The sequence below is a fragment of the Camelina sativa genome, chromosome 8 (genome assembly GCF_000633955.1).
Source record: "Camelina sativa cultivar DH55 chromosome 8, Cs, whole genome shotgun sequence".
Lineage (NCBI taxonomy): Eukaryota > Viridiplantae > Streptophyta > Magnoliopsida > Brassicales > Brassicaceae > Camelina > Camelina sativa.
Window position 1 is genome coordinate 12,538,026 of NC_025692.1, and position 25,434 is coordinate 12,563,459.

The following is a 25,434-nucleotide window of genomic DNA, read 5'->3' on the forward strand; positions in this document are numbered from 1 at the left end:
TTTTTTTTTTTTTTTTTTTTTTTAGAGTTGACATTGTACAATAGTAAGAGTTATAAGATATAACACGTAGAAGATAAGTTTTCACATCTGTGAATATTGTATTTCCTCAAACTTCGTATTGAATATTGACAATATTTAAGTTTACCATTAAGTTTTTAATTTAAAAATATTTATTAACAAAAATGCTAATGTTCATTTTCCTCAATTTTCGTATTGAATATTCAGACTATTATTTTTTTACCATTTATTTTAACGTATTATCGTTCTTTTGGAACTTTAATTTATTTTAAAATAGTTTTACTTTTGGGTCATAGGAATATACTAACTATCAATATTTCCAAAATGATTATATATTATGTTTATTTATTTATGTCAGATCATATATATAAATCTTTGTTTATTTCTAAAATTATACCAGTAAATGACTAAAATAAATTAAAACCAATATCAAAACGATAACACGTTTTGAAGTGACGGAAGTTGTCTGAAATAATATAAACTTTCTGTAAAAAACATAATCCCCGTGAAAGACTAAAATAATTAAAAACCCATGTCAAAACGAAAATATATTTTGAAGTGATGTAAATTGTTTAGTCTCTGGGTTCAGTTTTGATCTTTTTCCTTGTCTTCATGCTATGACCCCCGTTCGACACAACATCGCTTTCTGTATGATCTCTCTTAGATGAAGACAAACTCGTTTCAGCTGGTGCGATTTGCAACTTATGATCGTTTGTATCCGAGGAAATATTTGAAAGTTCATTCCTTCCAAAGAGTTCCTACATTTTAATTATATACATTGAGATTAAAAATTAAAATGATATAGTATTCATAATGGTATTATGCGTTTTTGTTCTTTTTCTTAAGTACCTTGCCAAATTGAACAACCATGTCATCCTTTTCCCAAAACTTTTCGACAGCATAAGCAGACTTGTCGCTCTTTAAATTATCGCTTGTAATCGAAATTTTAAACAGCATAGTCTTCCATACTAAGACAGAAAGAGATTCAGGAATAGCTGTAATATCCTCCTGACCATAGGTGAACACTTGATTCAATATTTGTTTATATATTTTTCAAACTAAAAGAAGTTCAAATGGTACTATACTTACTTTTGATTTTTCCAAAGCCAGTTCTTCAGCCTTTTTTCCAATAAATAGTTGAGCAAGACCGTCAAAGAAGAGCAGTTTAATCTTTTGTGAACTTCAATATCCAACATGAAGTATGAGTTGATACCTTTCAAACAGTTATGCATAAATTAAAATGTATATATAGTTCCAAATCACAAATCTTAAGAAACTTTTTAACAATCCAAGTGAAACTTACTTGTAATCAACATCCGTAACATCAACATCACAAACTCCACAACTATAAAGTAGATCTTTTCCAGATTGAAATTCTAGTGGATACGGCTGCACCTTCTTATTGCAAACTTTACATGCAATTTAATACCATTTAGGCAACACTTCAACAGAAGAAATTTTGGCGATTGTCACACATGTTCGCGTCTGTAAAGAATAAACCAAACGTTTGTTAACTTAAAGAGTTTTCAAAAACAATTCAAGTTATATGATATCAATTTTCTCTTTACAAACATTACCTCAAGTGCACAAACGATTTGGTCCATAGTACTCTTTTCGTTAATAATAAAAAACTCCTCATATAATGTCACCTTTGATTTTTGAGGGCTTGGTTCATCATCAAGTTGTACTAAATCAATAGCATCAGTGGGCAACCTGTAAAGTTATGATAATAATAAGATCATGTAAACGTTTATAGCATGTATCGCTGAGTAATATAGAAAGGATATATATATATATATATATATATGTGTGTGTGTGTGTGTACTTTTTTCGAAACTCGTCCACTTCAGGCATAACTGGATTTATCATAATGTCGGTAGAGTTGAACGCACTGAAAATACTATTGTTCCCTGAAATTTTGATTTAATTGATAACTTTAGATTTGTTAATCATAAGTTCTAAGATTTTCAGAAAGTCAGTAATTACCTTTCCACTCCTTCAAGCATGCAAATCGTATTACACAAACGAAAACAGTATCTTGGTATTCCTTTATCTGTGTATCAAAGGCCTTTGCAAGATCAGCCCACACAGTGCAATTCACCCGGGTTCCACTATATGACGAATGCATGAAATAAGAATTTATAATTAGATATTATATTCCAAAATAATTTTAATTATAAAAAAATTTACTAAGGAATCATAAGTGAAATCTTGCAGATCGAAACTTAATTTGACATTATCCTTCCCTTTTGTTTTAACGCTATCAAGATCTGACCGATAACATCTACCAAAAATACATATGAATTAATAATTTTCTTCTTTAAATAAAAATTTTAAATATGAAGTTAACAACTCACCAAACAATACATTATTGTCTAATTCTCCAGCCAATATAGAAGCAAAATTCTAAAAATATTTTTCTGGGACACGAACTAGGAATTCATCACATGGTTTCACCATAGTGATTCTATAAAATACGATTTTAAATCCCAAAGAACTTGTCTTATAACTACTATCATAATCTACTAAGCTGAATGTATCAACTATCTTAGACTCGCCGACAGCGACTTGGTTCTGGAACCTGCTGACCAAACCATCTGCAATAGATGCATGTATCCTTGTACCCTATATATAACGTTTAGAAGTTAGAAAGCTATTATCGAGATTTTTCTTAAAATATGATAGAGATACTAACTAAACATTACGCTTAAAATATCTTATTAAATCTTACATCACTGTCAACTAAGACCATTTGTAGAGACTTAAATGACTTCCAAAGTCTTATGATACGGACTCTAATTTTGTAATGGTCTAGCGCAGGGTTGAGATCGCATAGCTGAACAAAGGGACGAACATTCATCTTTTTAGAAGTCATACTGAGTTCTGCATATGACTTTTTAACACATTAGCGTATCAATATATAGAGATGTTATACAACCGACTTGATTTTTTTAAAAGAAATAATATTTACCTTTTTAAAAAAGACGATAATGATGAAGAATGTAAACATATCATAAATGAATATTCTAAATATGTTAACTAAATTTTTAAGTAAATTTTACATAATTATTCTTCAATAATTTTAATGAAAATCATCAAGAAGTTATAAATTACTATATGTTGACATTAGGAATAAATGTTTTTTTGTAAATTATAATAATGGACTTTATATTAAACCATTTCGCAAATCCCTACATGTCATCATTTGCAATCAATGTTATTTTAAAATAATTTAAAATTTGAATTAACGATATTTAAATTAAATATAAATCAGAATCTTTAAAAATCAAACATTAACCAAATATGTTTATCATTAAAACAATTAAATACTCAATAAGGAATTCGATGCTTCTCATAAGAATCCTCAACAGCAAGATGAATATAGGAGTCAAGTGCATCACTGTAATTTGGAGGAGAAATAATCTAAAGCAGTGTTGCCCATATCAATTAATCATTAGACAAAAAAAAAGTTAGATTTGTTATTTACCTTTAGTCCATAACGAAACGATAGTCGGTATCATCCAAATCTTTTATTCTGGTCTCTCCATAATTAATGAAATTATACCTAAATGTAAGTTTGGATAAACATATAATTTATTATATATCCACATATTATTATATTTAATTAAAAAATGTTAAGTAATACGAATTTGATTTACATGTGCATGTAATCTGCAAAGTCTTCACTCTTTGGATCCTCTATTATGTCCGAGCATCCATCACCGTTTGTTAGGAGAACATGATCATCTAGCATCAACGATTATAGATATTAAGTAAACCCATTAATAATTTCATAATAATAATTTACAGCATTGAATTTAAACAAACAATATTTTATAAACATATTTAATCACCTCCAAATCTGACTGCTTTCCACATCTTGAACAGACAAACCCTCTTCCCATTTCCCAGCTTGAAATTTTTGAACATATGATTTGCATAACATCCTGTCGCGAAACAGTCCAGTACATATCCCCTTGTAAAAGGATAAATGAAATCAAAAAGGTCATCAAACGTATTTTTATCAAGTACATATACATCATTCAATGATATGTCTATCTATTTATTATATTACTTATATATAATAATTATACATTGCATATACCATGTTTAAAAAACTTACTCAATTGACTTGATAGTGAATTTTATGTAACGATTCATCAAACTCCAACGATCAGCACTATCTTCTTTTTTGAAACTTTTGATTTCGCCCATATTACTGATGCATCCAATTAGATTAACTGCCATAAAATTGTTTAATATATGTATTATAAATAACAATTTCAAGTTTACTAAAAATACATTATAAAGTATAACTTACCGTAAGGCCATCTTCCATGAAACGCATTATCATAAACACCCCTACAATTTTACTTCTTTGAGAATTTGTTTATATTAATATGAATTAAAAACGTAAAGCTTATAAAATTAGAATAACCTACTAAATATTTTCTAGAACAAGAAACAACTCATTCCATTCTTTGTATGGTTGACCTTGTTCAAAGTTATTTCCAACACTAAACACTCTTCCGATAAGGTCTGCAAATATTTCTCAATAGTTAAAGTAATCAACAACTTCAAACATAACCTACAATTGAAAAATAAATTGTTATTCTTACCTACACAATAAGCAGAATTTAAATATCCTCTTTTAATATCATTGAATGATACAAAAGAGAAAAATTGTTCTGAAGACAAAGAAGGAATTTTCTTAAACCATGTCATGTCTCTCCAATGTATTCTAAAGCGATGGTCAGTTGGTCTAAAAACGCCATCAACATTGCTTAATGAGAAACTTGATAACATTATCCATTCACCTTCTTCCAAATTGTTTATAAAGATGTCACGATAAGGAGAACCCATCAATACATGAATTTTCGTACCCTACGTAAACGTTATACATAAGTACATAAAGATTAAAATAAATTTAAATAAACACTATATAATGAAATTATACCTTCTCATCAACTACAATCAAGTCTGTTGATTTGAAAAGAGGATGACGGCACTCAAACTTCCTCAATATTTTTACGTTGATTTTCCAACTATGAACGAAGGGGTTTAGATCGTCAACATCAAAATCTCTCTTCCCGACCTTTTTTTTATAGCATTGGAAAGAAGGCTAGCCATATTTTTGTTTCAAAGATCTAGACTAAAACGAAACTTACGATTCTGAATTTTAAACGTATTTATATATACATAATACATAAAATTTATTTTTTGGAATATTTACATTTTAAGATACTGTCAAACTTCAAATATTTATCATCAGAAAAACTTAAATGGTAATTTTACAATTATCATTGGGTACCAAATATATTATATATATTTCCCGATCTTTTAATATTTCGTTTAAGATAAGTATTCAATATTGTTAAGATATTTACATTCTAAATCATGGTATCACCATAAGCATTTAGAAATAATCGGATAATTTAATTATAGTTTTTTCTATATTTGATTTAAAACGTTTTTTAAAAAGATTCAATTTCATATTAAAATTTTATATTATCTTCACAACTAATTTTGTAATTACCCTATTTAGTTAGTTTGTATATATATATATATACTATAATAGAATTTGATAATTAAATCATGCGATAATAAAATTTATGATTAGTTATTTAGTATAGTTTCAAAAATTGTTAATTATAATTTTAAACAAACTTAATGTCAATTAATCTATTAATAATAATATCTATGAGAATTTCTTAAGAATATGATTCTGGTTTGATAATCACCAAATTTATAATATATTAAAATATAAATATGTCTAATTAAAATCTAAGATCAATATCATAATGATTTAAATTATGTCAAATTACACTTTAAAAATTTAAAATTCAGTTCTCCATTTCGACAAAGGAATCAAACATCTGCGTGACTTGTGGACATTTAGGATTGATCATGACCATTGTACAATTTTCCACCGTTGTTGCCATCCATGTATCTACATTAAAAATATCTAATTAATTAACATATTTATTAATCTAAGCAATAATACTTTTTAACATGAAGAAATAATACGAAACCGTTTTTAGTCTCAAGTTTGGTAAAACGTAACACACATATGATATCACAAACACAATGAATCTAATTATTGAAAAAGGCATTCGCGTATTCCTTTGGTAAACGACATGACAATCGATCACCCCTACAATTTTGCTTCTTTTAGAATTAAAATATGAATGAGTATGATAATATTTAAATTTAAAATTTTTAAAATTGAATGACTTACTCAATATTTTCCAAAACAACAAACAACTCATTCCATTCTTGATATGGTGGACCTTCTTCAAAACGATTTCCAACAGTGTAAACTCTTCCAATAATGTATGCTCATAAAATTTTCATTAGAAGATAAATTATTAGATATATTTAAGTTTTATAATATATAATTTTTTATCTCACCTACACAATAATCAGGGTCTAAATATCCACTTTTGATATCATTAAATGATACAAAAGAATAAAACTGCTTGGAAGACAAAGGATGAATTCTTCTAAACCATGTTTTGTCTCCCCAATGTATCATAAAACGATGATCAGTTAGCTTTAAAATCTCATCAACCATGGTTAGTGAGAATCTTGATAACGTTATCCATTCACCTTCTTCAAGATCATTTATTAAGATATCACGATAAGGGGGACGCATCATCACATGGATTTTTTTACCCTACATTTTCAAAAATATGTAAGCAACATAATTTTTAAATTTTTTTATCAAAACACGATGTATACTGTAAATATACCTTATCATCAACAACAATCAAGTCTGTTGATTTGAAAAGAGGATGACGGCACTCAAACTTCCTCAGTGTTTTGACGTTAATTTTCCACTCGTGAATGAAGGGGTTTAGGTCGTTCACATCGTAAAAATAGTCTCTTTTCCCGTATTTTTTTTTAATAGCATTGGTTAGAAGGTCTATCATGTTTTCTAAAGGAAAAAAACTTATGCTAAAACGAAACCTACGATCTTCACTTTAAAAAGTTGTAAACGAATATATATATATATATACATGATATAACTATTTTTGGAATTTTTTCATTTTACGATATCGTCAAAACTCCAGTTTACTTTGTCATTGGATAAACTTAAATGGTATATGTACATTTATCAGTAATCACCAAATATATTATTAGATTTCCCATTTCTTTTTTAGAAAATTACGATTAAAATAAGGTTAAAATATTTTTATAGATATTTCATTCAATGAATATAGAAACTATATCACCATGAATACTTCTGTAAAATATTAAAGTCCAATACTATTTATGTTTATTTCCGAATTTTAATTCAAAAATTTAATAAAATTATAATTAAATTTTGTAGATAGGTCAATATCTCTATTTTATATTATCGCTTTAACAAATTTTTAGGTTTATAAAATAATAAAATAAATACCCGTTAATTTTTAGACAGATAATAAAAAATTTTATTAAAGAACTCTGAACGTCTAAGTTGAAATTTCTAACATAGTTAACCACTAAAAGGAACACGAAGTTTTTCCCAATCAACAGTAGGAACAACACATTCTTTGACATTTTTCTCAATAACAACCCTAACATCTTCTAGCCTGTTATGCTCTGCAACCAAGTCGATTTGCCCCTCCAAGATATCATTCATTAGCGAGATTTGAGCATCGACTGTTTCAAGTTGACAGATTAGGCCAATATATTCTTCCTTTTTCTTGATATAATCTTTCAACATATCAAGTATCGCAGTGAAACGTCTCGTCGTTTCCTTTAGTACCACATCTCTCGATTTTTGAAACGCTTGTTTAATCTTCTCAATTGCTCTATCTTCCCATTCGAAATCTGACATGAGCCATTTGTGTTTCCTAGAACTTCCACCTTCCATCACAATTTCTGAAAAAAATATTTATGAAAAGCTTTAAACTTCCAAACCAAGAATTCAGGATACGAAAAAATTTAGTAAATATCGATTGAGATCTTACCACAAGGATATGGATGATAACAAAAGCCAAATGGTCAAAAAATTATTAGAGAGACGTAGAATGCTTAAATATTTTTTTTAATAGCCGCGAAGGCTTTCATATTGGCGTAAATTAAGGCCATGCCCATCTAAGTTAACCAAGATTAACCGTCGATTCTCTTTGTCGAAATTAAGAGTAAAGTTTTATTAAGTTAAACTCAAACTTTTAAGATATATATATTAGTAAAATAATGATATTAGATTAAAATTGTAGTAAAAAAAAATAATCATTACAAACATAACTAAACACGAATATTTCATGTTCAAATTTTAACAAAATATTATTTAAAAGTCTAAAACAACAGTAGTAAAGTGAACATAATAAGAAACATTGAGAAGTGGAACTATAGTCATCTACTCGAACCACAGTCTCAATCTTTATCTTCATTGTCTTCATCACTGGAATCAATGTCTAGCCAGCGCCTGTAAAAATTGAATAATTCAAGTTTAAAATTCCCGCATAATTTTGTTCATACTAAATTTATTCAATTTATTATATTAACAACATTACATCATATCGCCAGTATTAAATCCATCAATTTCATCTTCAAAAATGACCTTCGAACATTGTAGCTGAGACATCAGACATTGGATACCTAGCAAAGTAGAATTTAAGTAAGAAAATGATAGTTTCGAGTGGTATATAAGACTATTTAACAGTACTTTCGTAAACAGAGATCCTCCAAAACAGAAGAGTACACACCATGTTTAAAAATCGCTAGGCGCTAGTCGGGCGGTGGATGAGGGCCTAGCGATTAGTTGATTAATCGAGAATTATATGGGGATTAATCAGGGAATAGTTTTAGGGTATTTTAAATATTTTTTATAATAAATATTAACATTATAAGTTTTAGTGGTTATATATTTCCTTTGCGAGTGAATAGTTTAAACTTGGCACAGCACAGTCGGTATATAACCTGTTTGTAAGGTGGTGTTACACTGTTCGAATCTTACTGACTCCATTTTTTCCCTTTTTCGACATTTTATTAATAAAGGGCAAAAATGTCATTTTCAGATCATCTTCTTCCCATGATTTTTTATTAACCTGCAACCCTAGTTTATGGCCGCTAGTGAGTTAATAACTTGTTTTTCATCGATTTTTTTCTCCAGTTCAACCGTTTTTGATGACCAAATATTAGATCCAACATCTATCATCCTATTTTCAGCAAAAAAATCGATTTATTCCAATTTTCCGATTTTTAACCGATTATAGGAAAATCCCGGCGGTGGTGCTCCACCGAGCGATAAAACGGCGCCTCGGCGGGCTCGGCGGCCGCGTTTTAAAACAGGGAGTACACATTATTGATTGATTAGAAAAGGTAGGGGAAGAAATTTTTTTTTTTCCGTTTCTCGAGAAATGCAGTACAAACAGAACCAACAACAACACATTCAATCTCTAGGCCACTTAAAAAAAAAAATTGATTGTATATAAGTTAAACAACCAGTAAATAGATTATATTTTTAAGAATATCGAAAGTTTCGAATATTATCTTACTTGTGTTCAAGGATAATGAATGTCACAACTTCATTCTCTGAAATGTAGCCATTTTGATGTTCAAGGAAATCAATTGTCTGAGGCTTGTTTACGTGTGACAGCATTCCCATGACATCTAACATAAAATAAAATTCCAACGAAAAAACAACAATATAAAAAAACAAAAGAAAGTCATCATCTTTAAAATAGAATAGCATCACATAAGAACAGATTTATTAAGTTTAGTTGAATATAAAAACTTACTTACACAGCGGTTCTTCTCTTCAGGCGTCGAATTATTCATTCTCAATGCCTCATAAAAAAAGGATAAAATTGTCAGTACTTCGCACATATGTTAGGATCATTTTTGTTTTATCCTGGATCAGGATCTGAAACGGATGGTTTGAGTTCCTAAATGATTGTTGACCTTCAATCACTAAAAATCCAGTAATCTCGTACCAGTCTCCTTCCTTGATTTTTCCATAGTATCTTGATACATAAAGATCCGCATCTATCTTGGCATCAATCCTATTTCCCTATAATAGAAACACAATTTAGCATTTAACTGTTTTATTTTTGTTGTACATCTCATTTGGTATTTGAAAATAATTACGGCAAATTGGGAATAGGAAGAAGAATTACCCTCTCGTCTACCAAAATCAAACTTTGATAAAAAGGCTGTCCTTGAATAAAATGAGGTGGCCATTCTCTAAGAATTTTCACAGCAACTTCCGGGTTATGTAACATCGGATTCAGATCTTTTACGTACAGCACCATCCTGCTTGGCAATTGTTTTCCTTTTTTTTCGAGTATTTAGAAGCAAGAAGAAGTTTCAGAGAGAAGTTTCAAATATTATAGTAACTTATTTGTAGTTCATATATTCATAAACTAAAGAAGATAAGGATTATAAGAATAAGAGTTCTAGATTTGTGTGGATTGTATAAAAACCCGTGGTCTACACAGGGAAAGCTGCATGTGTCTCTGTTCGATAAGAATGAACAATATTTTATTTTTAAAATAAAATACTTTATTTTAAAAATTTTAATTTGACGGTTGAAACTCTAAATTTTAAATTGCATGTCTGTCTTTGCATTATTCAACTTGCATGCTGACATCTTTTTATTATCATGCATTGGCCTTTCGTATATTTGTTACGGTTTTTGTTGAAACTTTATTGGAAACTTCAAAGTCTTTGTCTTTACATTTTTTTCTAAGTATTTAATATGTAGATATTTTTATCAAAATAATGATAAAAGAATAATCTTATGGTTAATTTAACCATAAATCAATATATGTAATAAATTTAAACTGTTATCTATTTAAATTCAAAAAATTAGAATCCATCTATCATTTAAATAGAAAATAATTAAAACCCCCTAAAATCCATAATAAGCCAAAACAAAATAAGGAAATCGTCAGTCTTCTATTTGCGAGTCCTCTTCCTTGGTCTCATATAAATTAGTTAATTAATACATGAAAAAATATATAAACGAATTTCTAGAATGTTTTCATCTAATATATAACATGAACAGAGATGATAATCTTACAGTTCCATCATTTTCGACTCATCTGGAATTTGCGGATTGAGTATTATTTGCTTACAAATTGTATAAGATATACTTCTTTTTCCTGCAAAGTTAAAACAGAATAATTCTTTAATATTTGATCAACAAAACTGAGCAATAAATATCATCAAATTGAATGTATACCTTGGAAAACTTCAATAACACCCCATCGAATAACACAAATTAAGCGATCACCCCGGAAAGATTTATAAGTATCGTAGAATTTTGTAGCCGATCTTTCGAATAATTCACACCTTATTAGGGTTCCACTAAAATGTCAAGAATTAAAACTTTATGTTTCAATATAATTCAAGATCATAATTATGTATAAAATATATATTATTATTATAAGAGTATTATAATTCACCTGAAATCACGTAGATCAAAAGATATTTTGTGGTTAATAGAGTAATCCTCTGCTCTACTATTTATTTCAAGATTTTCTTTAGAACTTTGCATCTCATCGTTCTCTTCATCCTCCTCTAAACCTTGGATATATTTATCCTCATTATGATCATCGTTATCACTATTATCTGATTGGTATTCGACCTCATCATCAGTTTCTTCATCAATGTCATCATATTCTTCATCCATTATATCATAGGAAACATCATCTTCTTCATCGCTTCCTTCTTGTATATAATCAGAATCGTCCTGATCTCCAACATTACTGTCGTCATCAAATTCTTCAAAGACCGTACAATCTGTTTCTGAGTGATCAAGATAAGAAGTGTTTTTCTTTTTTTTTCTGAACCAAATCGAGTACAATACTAAAACAACATACGAATATTGTGTTGCGTCATCAGATTTCTCATGATTTTCCGACTTATTGTTTTCGTCTTTTTTTTTGTAATTTCCCGAAATTACAGCTGAATTCCCCAACATTGACAACCTCACCGATGACGTCTGTATAAAAATAAAGTTAGTTCAAATACAAAGATTTACTAATAATAATTGAAATTAATATTATAATAACGAAAATAATTCCTCACCCACTAAGTAATCTTCACATTGGGTACCATCATTAATGAGTTTAAAATCGATGAAATCATAGAAATCTTTCCCTCCAACAATTGAATTCTCTTTGATTGTGGTATTATACAAAATAACAATTTTGTAACGATGTGTGGTAGCTAAACATGAACCATACTGCTCAACAACCTTAAAGTCTTCGAAATCGAGCCAATCACCAACGTTGAACTTGGAGACAAAAAGATCATAAACATCTCCACGAAAGGAACATTGGACCTTTACACCCTAATAAAACATAGTACTAATAATTGTCACATAATATGATTTTATATGTCAAAATAATATGCTCAACGCTTGCAAGTAAAAACTTTCAGGTATAATTGCATATACGCTTTATTTTTGGAATACATAATGAGCTTATTATTAGAATAAAGTAAATACCTTAATATCAGATAAAACCATCTCAAAACATGGACCTTTTTCTTCCCATAAACACAAAAACTTCACACGAATTTTCCATTCATATTTCGATAAATTCAAACGCGAAACATCATCGAAAAGGCTATACCTAACCATAGTTTTCTCTTTTTTGTTTTCTTCTTTGATTTAGGTTGAATGTCAAAAGAGTCGAATAGACGTGTATATATACATATATGTAATTTAATATATATTAGATATACATTTTTTTGATAAGTGATATTTAAGAATATATGTTTACCAAATCTTTTAAATAATTTGTAAGATCTCCAGACATAAATATCTTTACACTTCCCTTTATTTTAGAGATAATAGTAAACTTCTTAATGTTTATCATTACGACTTTTAATGCGTATTTATATTTTCTGTTTTTACATTAATAGTGATAATACACTTTATTCTGTTCTGTTTTTAATATGGAATACTTCTTAAGTTTATCCACCCTACTTAACATAACGTAAAATTAATAAATTTTCACATTTTATCAAAAAAATTGTAAATATTAGTTTAAATTAACAACCTTGAAAATGATAATTATTACATTTTTAAAAATTCAGCCTGAAAACGTTATATATAAACCATTTACATATACTTAATATGGGTACTTAACTCGTTTACTTCTATCATTCATATATACAATTTCGGAATTTAAAATATACAATCTCACGACATATTGAAATTTACATAATGATCAAGAACTTTACCTTTTGGTTGATTGTATTGCTACTAATTTAATTTCGGTACGCACATTTCTCATTGATAACACGTCTCATCTCATTTACTTATAGAACGACATTATAAAGCACTGTAAATTTTAAATTAAAAAAATAAACTTTATAGACATATTATTATTTCATAAAATATGCATCCATCTAAAACAATATCCAAAAAACAGCAATTATAAGATCTCAGAACATTCATCATACTATTCTCTAAATTATGTTCCTCTACTCGCTTCACGCCAGAATATTTGCTACGACACCAATTATTTTTCCTTCCATATGCAGACTATTTTAAAATAACAAAATATGTTAGATTAGATATAATAAAAATCTAATAAGAATATATTTTAGGTAATTACCGTGAATCTTAAACAGAAAGGAAACGACTTAGATTCTTTGCGATAAATACCTTCTCTGCAGATAATATCAAAAAAAAGGGTTAGGGTTAAAGATTTACGAATAAACGCTAGTATCATGTTTTTATAAAAGAATTAATATCAGGGTGACCTTTAAACACAAATTGTTACCGTGATAATACCAAACTAAGCAATTTTTAACAAACATTAGAACATTATTTTATCAAAGAATTAGGGTTAAGACTGCTGTTTTAACATAAACAACTACCAAGCAATAGCCGTAAGACGTCGTATTGCTGACCCTGCATCTTTCACCTGCTGATTAACTAATCAATCTAAATTATGTTATATCCGAGAAAATAAGAATAGGTAATTTTGAACATTAACATATACTTTAATTAAGATTATACCATAGATGTTGGGATATTATTAGCACCAATCATAGCCTTTCTACAAAATAAAACAGTAACTACAAAATATTAGTATGATTTCTGAATCAAATTTATAATATTAATAATCTTTCTTATAAACTTTTAAACAATACCTGAGTTTCACTATACGATCATTGGTGGATTCATCTAAATAATGTTTTAATTTAAACCATTAGAAAATATTTATAATATTAACCAAAGAGTTTTTAATTTAGCAACATACCTCTTAGCAACGATGAGGAAGCATAAATCAAATAAAAATGTTCGATAGACTTCGCCACCTCTACCTATTGATTTATATTTATTTATTAGAGCCAGAAACACATGAATAAATGTCAATAAATATGATAGAATAGTTTACTATTACAATTACCAAACATCTCTCATTAATATTAGGATCTTCCGAAATTTTCCTGTAACTATAAACATGAGACTTTTAATTTAGCAGCATCAAGGTATAAATGAAATAAGTTTAGGCATACAAAAAAAATAAAATACCTAATTTTCTTGTGTGGGTACATAGAACTAAGATCACGACCATCTACTAACTCACCTGAAACATACGAATTAGTATAATTTGATTTACAAAACTTTTAATAATTCAAGAAAAATATACAATATAATATAAGAAGTAAAGAGACCATACACAAAGTTTTGGTAATGCTTGAACTTGCGTTCCAAACAAATACTACAAAAAGAGGATATGAATAATTAGAACACGAACACGAATACGAAGAACCATATAAAAGATCATCAAGACTATAATACAAATATAAATTCGAGAACATGAGAGTAATTTAGGGTTTTTTCTTTTTTGAAGATTTCGAATTATGGACAATGGTTAGGGCTGCACCTATTTATATTTAGGGATTTTTGTCAAATCTGCCATATTTTTTTAAAAAGTTTCCAAATGTGTCATATTGTTTTCAATCTTACGAAATGTGTCATATTTGGCATTATGGCATAAATTGTTGTCCACCAAAATGAAAGAAAAAAGGTTAAAGTCGTCCACGAAGGTTGAAGTTGTCCACCAAAGAGGTTAAAATTGTCCAAAAATGTTAAAGTTGGCGAACGAAGGGGTTAAAATTGTCCAAAAAAGTTAAAGTTGTCCACCAAAGGGATTAAAGTTGTCCACCAAATGTCAAAAATGTTGTCCACCAATTTAAGTTGTCAGCCAATTGCCATCGATGTGGCACATTTGGAAAGACTTAATCGATTATGACAGATTCGGAAAAGAAAAACATTGTTCATGGCACATTTGATAGTTTTCTCTTATATTTATGAATAACCTATAATTTTAGGGTTTCGAAGAAGTCGGTATATTTTTGTTGGGTTTTCTATTAAGCCCATTATTTTAGGTTTTAGGGTTTTATAACTTATAGAAATCACGTTTTTGACGATTATATAGATTAGATAATTAAGAAAATTAAACTTTAAAATATTTTTAATTAAACTAAAGGGTATAAAGGTCCAGTTTTGAATCTCATTAATGGCAAATTAGTAATCTTAAGTCTTAGGATGAATGTGGTGCGTTTCAGCAACCTAAATAGAGAGGAAAAACTTGTCCGAAATTTTTTTAAGGACAATTTCATTAAGGATAAACGATGTTAATTTTTGTGAGATTGGCTGTGAGCCCTTTTGACTGTTCCTTTAATATATTAGATAATACATAAAATTTTCTTCACTTAATTTTACGTGATCTATAAGTCACTTATAAAGTATAAACTGTCCAGAAGATTTTCAAACAGGATACAGTATATGTATAACTTGTACATTTTCATTTTGTTGTTTTATCATTTTAGAATATAATATGTAACTTAAATTACTGTTACCTTAGATGATGTGGAGAATTGACCAGATTTTTCTCTGGAATGATAAGCATTTTACACTTACTCGATCTAGTAATAATAAATAATGTAATGATTAAAGAAAATTTACTTATAAAGAAAACACAAGCAATTTACAAAGACATATAATTTTATGAGACAAACGAAAATGTTTTCAGCTTACAAAGTTACAAGTTACAAATTTAAAATACAACTGAGGGGGCGTAACTCTTTAACATTTAAATCTTTAAAACTGTATTCAAATATCAAACCAATAATCTCCACTTAAATAAATTTAAGAACTTATAGAGGAAAGACCATAAATTGGAAACATGGTAATGACATTGTGCACGGTTTGCCANAAAAAAAAAAAAAAAAAAAAAAAAAAGTAATGACATTGTCCACGAAGACCAAAACACATGAATAATCAGAACTTTCTCTTATACCAATCTTAGCAATAGCCATCATTCACAGACGACTACTTTGATACTCACATTCTTCTAGAAAGTCTTCTAAGCCATCAGAGGTTCATAGGTCTATCGTGATTACTAACTCATATATGTTTTTCAATATATTATATTTTCTGACTTTTTTTGTGAGAAAGAAAAATATTATATTTATGCTTCAATATATTAGCGTTGTAAATTTATGATTTAACGTAGATTTATCAACTAAACTAAGTTATATATTTTTGTCTCCTAAATTAATCGAAACAAAACCGCTTTTAGACACCAATCACATTCGAAAATGATATGGAAACTAATCCATTAGGGAGTTCACTACTTCAACTAAGTTTTCTTTACTAATGTAAGTTTGTTCTTATTAATACCCTTAGTTTACTCAAGTGTTTTCTTGTGGATTAACCATCCGGATGCAAACTTGTATAAGAATATAAACTTAAAGAAAACGTTAATCTGGATCCAAACTCGTTTAATGCATAAACAGATGGTGTTGTTATGGTTTTATTCAAGGGTCAGTCCGTCAGTATTGTCATCATGGTGGAGGAAAAAATAAATCAAATAAGAGGCTAAATTGACTTGGACTCACGACCAACTGATAATTACATTGACAACACACACCAGCTGCCCAGCATATGAGAGAGTCATGGAGCTAAAACAACACGCATTTTCTATTCATTACGTTGAAACACCACAACTTTCTTCTGAATCAATGTAACCCACAGCTCATTCTCCACCCATTTAAAACAACATGCCGTTTTGTTCGTATGCTATGTTTGCAAACACAAGACATTTTTGTTACGCTTTATCTGAAATAAAATAAAAGAAATAATGTAAGAAGTTTCCTCTTGTTCAATTACGTTCTTATTAGAGTTTAGAAAGTAAAATCCATTTTGTCAAAAAAAAAAAAAAAAAATGTAAAATCCAATGACTAAAGTTTTTCCAATCTGATCTATTCTGCATTTGGCCAAGCTAGTGAATTCGAATCCAAGAATCTAGATGAACACATTTAAACAACGTAGTTTACCATTATGTGTTATACAATCAAACGTATGGTTCAAGGTTCTTGGTAAGTAGGTATTGGGACGCCCGAACCATCGGTCAGTTTCTTGTAAGCGTTTTGCAATCTTCTTGTTACCGGTCCTACTTTTCCTTCACCGATCACACGCCCATCAATTTTCACAACCTAAAAAGCCAATAAACTCGATATATAAGCGACACAAAACAAGCAAGAAAGTGTTTCAAAGATTGTCATATTACTTAAAAACATCAGAGTAGTTTCTTTTATTTTGTATATGTTTTGGAATCACAACATTCACTGACTGTAAAGGAGAGATTTGTGTATGTACCGGGCTGAGTTCTCCCATAGTTCCTGTAGTCCATACCTGGCAAAGTATGGCATGAATGGAAAATAATTAGTTATTGATCATTTAAAATTCTAAGATAAAGGAAAAGATGAGGAAACCTCATCAGCTGTATGGAATTCCGACAAGCTGATTCTTCGTTCTTCTAAGATGAAATTCTCTTTCACGACCAGTTCCATGACCTGGACATGGAAGAGATGTCATGTTATAGTCACTGAGAGATGTAAGGAGAAATGAATGTGTATCTTCTTCTCTCTTACAGTAGCTCGGGTAATGCCCGGGAGGCAGTAATCTGCATGAGGAGTGAGTACTCGGTCTTTCTTCACCATGAACTGCATTAACAGAGTTAATCTACCATTTTAGTTTCCAAATGGAGAGTAAAAATGTTAAACCCGAGGATCTTACAATGTTGGTTGCATTGGTTTCAGACACAAAGCCATCCTTGTCAAGCATGATTGCATCATCGACGTTTGCGTTGTTGCTTTCAATCTGTGTCATTATACAGAACAACATCTTAAAATGATGTCCCTAAAGAACACACGATCACAAATTTAATTCGTTATGGAGCGAAAGATGGAACCTTTGCGAGTATGTTATTGAGGAGGTTGTTGTGATGGATCTTGGAATCTAAATTCTGAAAAATTGAAAAGAAAAAGAGATTAAACAACAATGGACAATGTCACTCAACTAAACAGATGAAACAGCAATTTTTATACATTGGGTGAATTGCGACGTGTAGTTGCAGTCACCAGCACAATCCCGCCATCATTGTCATAAACAGTAGGCTTCCATTCGGCAAGCACTACATTATTTTTTGAAAACAAATAATACTCAAAAACCATATTCTATAGAGTTTAGTTGTATGCTTGCAAGAGACAAAATCTGAAACTTTACCAATTAAAGTACATCCATAGAGGTTAAATGCAGGGCTCATTCCAGAAGTGACCTTAGAAGAAACAAATTCATAGCTCATTCAGGTTTAAAATGATTGAACTGAGAACTAGAAGAACTCGTTGCATATTATTTAGATCGCACTTCATAAAAGTGTAGTTAGTACCTTTTTGCCTCGAGTTAGAGACAGTCTTATATGTGTATTGTCAAACATCCCATTGGTTATGAGAGTTCTGAAAATGGCTTCTTTTATCTGTGCATTTTCCGTTGAAATAGCTTCATTCAAACCCAAAATTCAAAACTATGATAATGATATTTATCAAATGCTTACCTCCTCGCGGGTTGGGACATTGTTGAAAGCCAGAGCCTTTGCTGAATCATGCAACCTATATGCAACACTTCAATATATTAATAAGAATGCCTTTGAAGAAGTACTGCTAGGATTTTTCTCTTGCTTGCTTGCTTCTTACCGGTCTAGATGTTCTTCAAGCTTGAATACTTTCCCTCTGTATATTCGAGGACCTTCCCATACAGAGTCACCGCCTTGCACGACCGAGTCAAAAACAGATACCTTAAACAAGAATAAGGAAATATAACATCAGACCAGAAACGTACACAAGCAACAACAACAAACAGAGATCTATGCATGTATGGTTTAAGCACCTTCGCCATCTCACGTGGCACAATCTCATCACCAACCCAAGCAAGAAGTTTCGCATTTTCAGGAACTGGGAGACTGGGAGGAGTTAAGGTGCTGGTCAAGAGAGATGACTTGTGCTTCACATGGCGCCTGAGAATGTTGTATAGCTGTAAACATTGCTCAAGCAAATCGTAATGCTTCAAAGGAAAAGTCTGAAAGCAAAACAAAACACATTATAGTTTTGAATGATGTCTGAGTTTCAGAATCTTTAATTGCAAGTAAAACCGAGCTTTTACATGAGGGTACTTCTTTGGAGACGAGAAACCCGTTGATTTGTGAAGAGTCTTGTACCACCGTTGTTGATGCTAGGATCGGTGACAATTAGAATGTTTAGTTATAGGCAAAATGGGGATCGAAAAGATCTTTTATTAATCGGTGCCGGGGCACAAAAAGGACGGACTACAAAGTGAACAAGACGAGCTAACATAGTGAAAGGTAAGATGAAGGACGAGCTTGCAGCTCGTCGATTCAAGACTTCCAGTGAAGGGATTAATACTTATGACTCGTATCTCTTCCTAATTTCTGCCAACCCCCTTTTACGGACATTGTACGTCCGTATTTATGGGAACTGTGTCCGTTCGTCTTCTTGACAAAACCAAAATACTCTTCCTTCCTTGGAGGTTTATTTGGGCCTTTAATGGACCGAGCTCTTTGGTAAGGGGTGTGGATCTACCCCTAACAACCATGGAGCCCATAGTCCATCTTCTGGTATAGGACGAGCCTCCCATCTTTAATAAAACACAAACAATATAATGAAAATATGGTCATTATTTTTCCATTAATCGTCAAATCCAAGGGATGTAGAGAGGGTGTACTTTAGTATAGAGGCTTGAAATGGGATCTCTAAGTCATCGCAAAGACTGCGTAGTGTAGCCTGAGAATAGAAGAATTACACAGAACATAAGCAACTTCTTACAAAAGAGAATTGAGTTCATTGCTTAAATTTCACAATACTGCAATATAAACCTCAGGATCTCGCTGGAGCTCATCTGCATCGACGATTGCTGGTGGTGTTCCCATTAGACAGAGATCGCTGTATATCGAAACTAACTCTCCTAACCCCAATTCAAGGAACGACAGAGGGTGTATCTTCTCAAAAGAAGGCTACAAGAAGAGACAAACAAACAATAAACATGTCATCAAACCTGCAAAGGATCAGAACGTCAACACGAAACCAATTAAGAAGAATTTCCAAGAAAAAGCTTTTACCAAAATATCAAGGGGATTACGTATCAAGATAAAGTGCTTTCCTTTACTCATTAGTTCACTTGGCAAACCAAGAAGTCGCTGCTTTGAAATATGCTGCACAGAAAAGGGCCACAACCAAATGAGAATCCTTTGACAATGTTTTTTAAAAGTCTGTGAATCAGAGAGAGAGAAGTGAGTATAACCTTACAAAACCTATATTTCTTCTTTCCTGGACCATAGATGATATCCTTCACCACCTTTTCTCCATCACACTCCTATCAGACAAATGTGACGATAATATATTATTTAAGACTAAGCAAGTAAGCATTGCCTATTAATACCCCGGAAGCTTAAAATGGATCACAGTGAATGAATTGACATACCATCTTAGAGAGAAGCTCATCTCTGTAAGGCCTATCAACACCCGTAGACTTAACGAAGGCACCGTATAAGGGCTCGTCCAGCACTTCAAAGTCATCTCTCTAAGTAAATTAAACCAAAGTAATCTTGCAAGTTACAACTCACACCAAACATCGTTTCAAAGTGATTTGAAATGTTGTAACTTAGATACAGAACTGTTAAACTTTGGGGACAATTACAAATAGACAAAGACGGAGAGAAGTAGAGACGTATTGTCTATATTTCCCAGAAGATGGGACTTAAACAATATTTCCCAGAAGATGGGACTTAAACAATATTTCCCAGTAGAGACGTATTGTCTGTTTTAGTTTTCATCATAAAACAGATAAAATCTGGTTATTTTCTGGGAAAAAATTTCTGAACAAAGAAAGTAGGAAACAAAAAAAAGGTACCTGGGCAAAGGAGTAGAGGAGAGTGGTGCTGAGTGATCTTGGAGCAGACCATGCGTGAATCACCTCCATTAAAGACGATCGCTTTGAAATCAAAACAGACACTTCGCTCTGTAATCACTCCACTCAAGATTCAACTTCAGCTAAACTATCATTGCCTTTGGTCAGTGTTTCTCTTTATACAACAAGAGAACCAGACGAGAGAATCATTGACCAAGGCAAAGGCACTTTTAGGGAAAAAATGATTAATTTTTTATTTCTCACTTTAGAGAACACTTTACCCAGTTGACCGACCGATCATCAGAGATGTGTTTTTTATATTAGTTTAATCTTCACAAGCATCTTATCTTATCTCTTGCTACAGCGAAGTTGGTGAGTGATTATGTAATTATTTGCACTTACAAAGATCCTAACAGTTTCTGTAAAAAACCATAAATCAAATAACTGGTATCGACAAAGAGATCCAATCACTGTCAGAGAACAAGAGTAAATATATCAGAACGGGTGCGTTTTCTAGCAACAACGGCGATTTCATCCACCAAACCATGGAAAATGTTTCGATCAACGGACCAAGAATCTTTGATTTCAAATTGTAAAGAAACTAAAGTGCTTCTCAAAGAAAGAATTATACATTATCTGGAGGATATAGAGAAGAGCCGAACACTTGAGCGGTCATACGAATGCATATACGGTAAAAGCTCGAAGCGAGGTGTCAGTTCAGCAGTCACGTCCGTGATGGAAAGGTCCATTTGGTCCACAAGTGTCAGAAAAGCATTGAAGGTGTCTTCATTGCGGATCACAGATGCGATATAGGCCATTTTGGGGCTACATCCTTGTTGTGCGTCTCTGTTGTCTTCAGTCTTGAGAGAGCCATTGTCTCTTTTGGTTGGTTTCCTTAGNATCTTGGAGCAGACCATGCGTGAATCACCTCCATTAAAGACGATCGCTTTGAAATCAAAACAGACACTTCGCTCTGTAATCACTCCACTCAAGATTCAACTTCAGCTAAACTATCATTGCCTTTGGTCAGTGTTTCTCTTTATACAACAAGAGAACCAGACGAGAGAATCATTGACCAAGGCAAAGGCACTTTTAGGGAAAAAATGATTAATTTTTTATTTCTCACTTTAGAGAACACTTTACCCAGTTGACCGACCGATCATCAGAGATGTGTTTTTTATATTAGTTTAATCTTCACAAGCATCTTATCTTATCTCTTGCTACAGCGAAGTTGGTGAGTGATTATGTAATTATTTGCACTTACAAAGATCCTAACAGTTTCTGTAAAAAACCATAAATCAAATAACTGGTATCGACAAAGAGATCCAATCACTGTCAGAGAACAAGAGTAAATATATCAGAACGGGTGCGTTTTCTAGCAACAACGGCGATTTCATCCACCAAACCATGGAAAATGTTTCGATCAACGGACCAAGAATCTTTGATTTCAAATTGTAAAGAAACTAAAGTGCTTCTCAAAGAAAGAATTATACATTATCTGGAGGATATAGAGAAGAGCCGAACACTTGAGCGGTCATACGAATGCATATACGGTAAAAGCTCGAAGCGAGGTGTCAGTTCAGCAGTCACGTCCGTGATGGAAAGGTCCATTTGGTCCACAAGTGTCAGAAAAGCATTGAAGGTGTCTTCATTGCGGATCACAGATGCGATATAGGCCATTTTGGGGCTACATCCTTGTTGTGCGTCTCTGTTGTCTTCAGTCTTGAGAGAGCCATTGTCTCTTTTGGTTGGTTTCCTTAGAAGAGCTACTAGAACCCGCAGTAGATGAGGGAGACATGACGGATCATAAATTACATCTGCACCTAGACTGATAAGAAGAACATAAAGGGTTTAGGGAGACTGTCATACGCTGTCTATACAAAATGATTTTATGGTTTACTCACATGATATCTGGACAATATTTGCTAAGTTCACTTTCTGATGCAGTTTCCCATGGAAGATGAATGCATTTAACTCGCTGTTAGAGGAAAAAGAATCAATCTTGAATCAGCGAAGTGTATACTCTGAATCAGAACTCATAAGGCACAAAGAAAGTATTTTCAACTCACTGTACTCTGAGCTTCTCCGGTTTGGTTGAGCAGCTCGTCATCATAGTTTAAGTGATTCCTCTCCAAATTAAGCCTCATGTTAGACAGAGTTAAAAGATCTCCATCTGTTAGTATAACCTGCGGAAGAAAAAATGTGACACACAACATAGCTGTGTACATATGATGGGAACTTTGGTATTAAGAGACTAGGGATTACCTTTTTGGCCTTTACATGCGCAAGGCAAATTCCGACCATGCCAACTCCAGAGCCAACCTAAACAGGACTCAACCGAATCACGAAGTGAGTAAATAGATCAGAACGTAAAACTCATCAGTCAATATAACTCTACTAACCTCAAAACATGATTTATTGGCGAATAACTCCGGAAATGACAGAACAAACTCTGACAGAAACAGACTTGATGGCCAGATGGAACACCTGCTCGAAATCCAGGATCCAAGTTGAGAAATGTGGATCGTGAATTGAAATGAATCCGTGGCAGTCAAATGATCATATAAAAAACCTCTTACCCGGTACCTCCTTCAAGCATGTTCAATGAACATTGCAGATGAATAACTAATTTCCTTGACAATGGACAACTTGGGTGTTTGTATGAACCTAATCCACAGATAAGTCAGCAAAACTTATCTCACTCAGGAAAACTCAATGAACAATGAATAAAAACACACAGCGAAGACATGATTTTTTACCTTCTGGGAAAAGAAAAGAGATAAATTTGGTGATCCTAATGTTTTCTTTCACCAATGTATCTTCCTAAAACACCCAACCAAACATTGTTTTGTTTTCCATCAATTACGAAACAAAACAAGGAAAATATCAATAAGAAACAAAAAAAGTAGACCTTTGAAGTTGACATGTATAGCGCATACTCCTCATACACTTCATCCAATACTTCACCATTCTCCAACTCAACTTCATTTATAAGTTTCTTCAGTAACTTCTTGGCGTATGATCCGTTACCACTCGCAGCCTGGTTCCATGCAAGAGTTTCACACTAAGTTACACATTACAACAACTCAAAGATTTAATTTTTCGCAAAGAAAACATAACTTGACAAACAAACACTAAAAGTCCCAAATCAATCCACTGACTACAAAATCCTAACAATATAATAAAGCTTCCAAATTTCTCTGAGTTCTCTGGTTTTAGTACTCAAAGCAGAGCAGAAGAGTAGAGTTTACTTACAGCTTTAACACAAATTTCCCAGAAAAATCTCTGGGCACTATCAGTAATTGATCCTCCGTTACACTCTCTACACAATGGCCAAACAAAATCAAAAATCAATCGCCGGAGCAACTAGAACCAAAGAAGCTCACGGCGGCGACGGCGAGGTTGACAGTGGTTTTTACCTAGCGAGAACGATAACGGAACCCACCGGTTCCATGGCGAGGAGAGCAGAGAGGACATGGAGGTACTGTGACTCCGCCTCCGCCGTTGAGTTTTCTCTCGCCGCCATGACTTCGCCGTGTCAAGCTCCGAGGATCTCACTAGCCATGTCAAAAAAAGCCTTCGCAAATAGCAACTGTAAACTTTGGGCCTTATGGGCCTGGCCCATAAAATGACTAAATAACCCTTAACCAAACAACGAAACATCTAAAATACCCCTCATCTTCGCCAAGCTTTTAAAACTTCAGAGAATCTCCGCACTTCTTATCCAATTAGAAGAAGCCATGGTGAAGTCTTCTTCTTCTTCTTCTTCCTCTTCACATGGCCATTCTACTTCACTCTCTCTGTCTTCATCCGCCAAACCCTAAACCTCAAAACCATAATAAACCCAAAATCTTATCACCTTGTGCAACCTTCCGGAGAGATGTGGTGCTTAGAACAGCATCTCTCTGTTTCGTCTCGTTCATCTTTCAAAACCAAATTCCAGAGTCATTAGCAGATCCTTTGAAGTCTTCTAAACCGTTAAGACTCGGCATTGCCAACACTTCGTCTTGGTTCCAGTTCTTTGGTGATGGGTTCGCCATTAGAGTTCCTCCTGATTTTGAAGACGTCAATGAGCCTGAGGTGTGTATTCTGTGTAACCAATCTCTTATGAATCAGTGTAATTTCGTTTAGTATCTTACTCAATCTGAAAACTGGACAGTAAAAAGACTACAAAGCCTGCTCCTTTG

General features: G+C 31.9%; 2 protein-coding genes, 1 long non-coding RNA gene and 1 pseudogene across 4 annotated transcripts in view; 1 reads left to right on the forward strand and 3 right to left on the reverse strand.

Moving 5' to 3' along the window:
- LOC104709470 lies at positions 591 to 2,146 on the reverse strand. The gene is made up of 8 exons (XM_010426080.1): positions 2,005 to 2,146; positions 1,844 to 1,928; positions 1,596 to 1,731; positions 1,448 to 1,503; positions 1,322 to 1,363; positions 1,108 to 1,198; positions 868 to 1,026; positions 591 to 776 (listed from the first exon to the last, which is right to left on the reverse strand). The coding sequence occupies exons 1-8, from the start codon at positions 2,144 to 2,146 to the stop codon at positions 591 to 593; spliced, it is 897 nt and encodes a 298-aa protein (XP_010424382.1).
- LOC104707061 lies at positions 9,370 to 10,344 on the reverse strand. The gene is made up of 3 exons (XR_754542.2): positions 10,131 to 10,344; positions 9,753 to 10,024; positions 9,370 to 9,624 (listed from the first exon to the last, which is right to left on the reverse strand). It is a non-coding gene; the product is annotated as an uncharacterized LOC104707061 (long non-coding RNA).
- On the reverse strand, positions 16,949 to 24,823 carry LOC104707062 (annotated as a pseudogene).
- LOC104707064 overlaps positions 24,959 to 25,434 on the forward strand; it is a 1,875-nt gene continuing 1,399 nt past the window's right edge. Inside the window, exon 1 of one of the 2 annotated variants that reach the window (XM_019228445.1) lies at positions 24,959 to 25,327. In XM_019228445.1, the coding sequence (XP_019083990.1) occupies positions 25,025 to 25,327 (303 nt within the window). In that variant the 5' untranslated portion in view covers positions 24,959 to 25,024. The remainder of the gene's footprint in view (positions 25,328 to 25,434) is intronic. The other variant, XM_010423334.2, reaches the window with a different exon arrangement.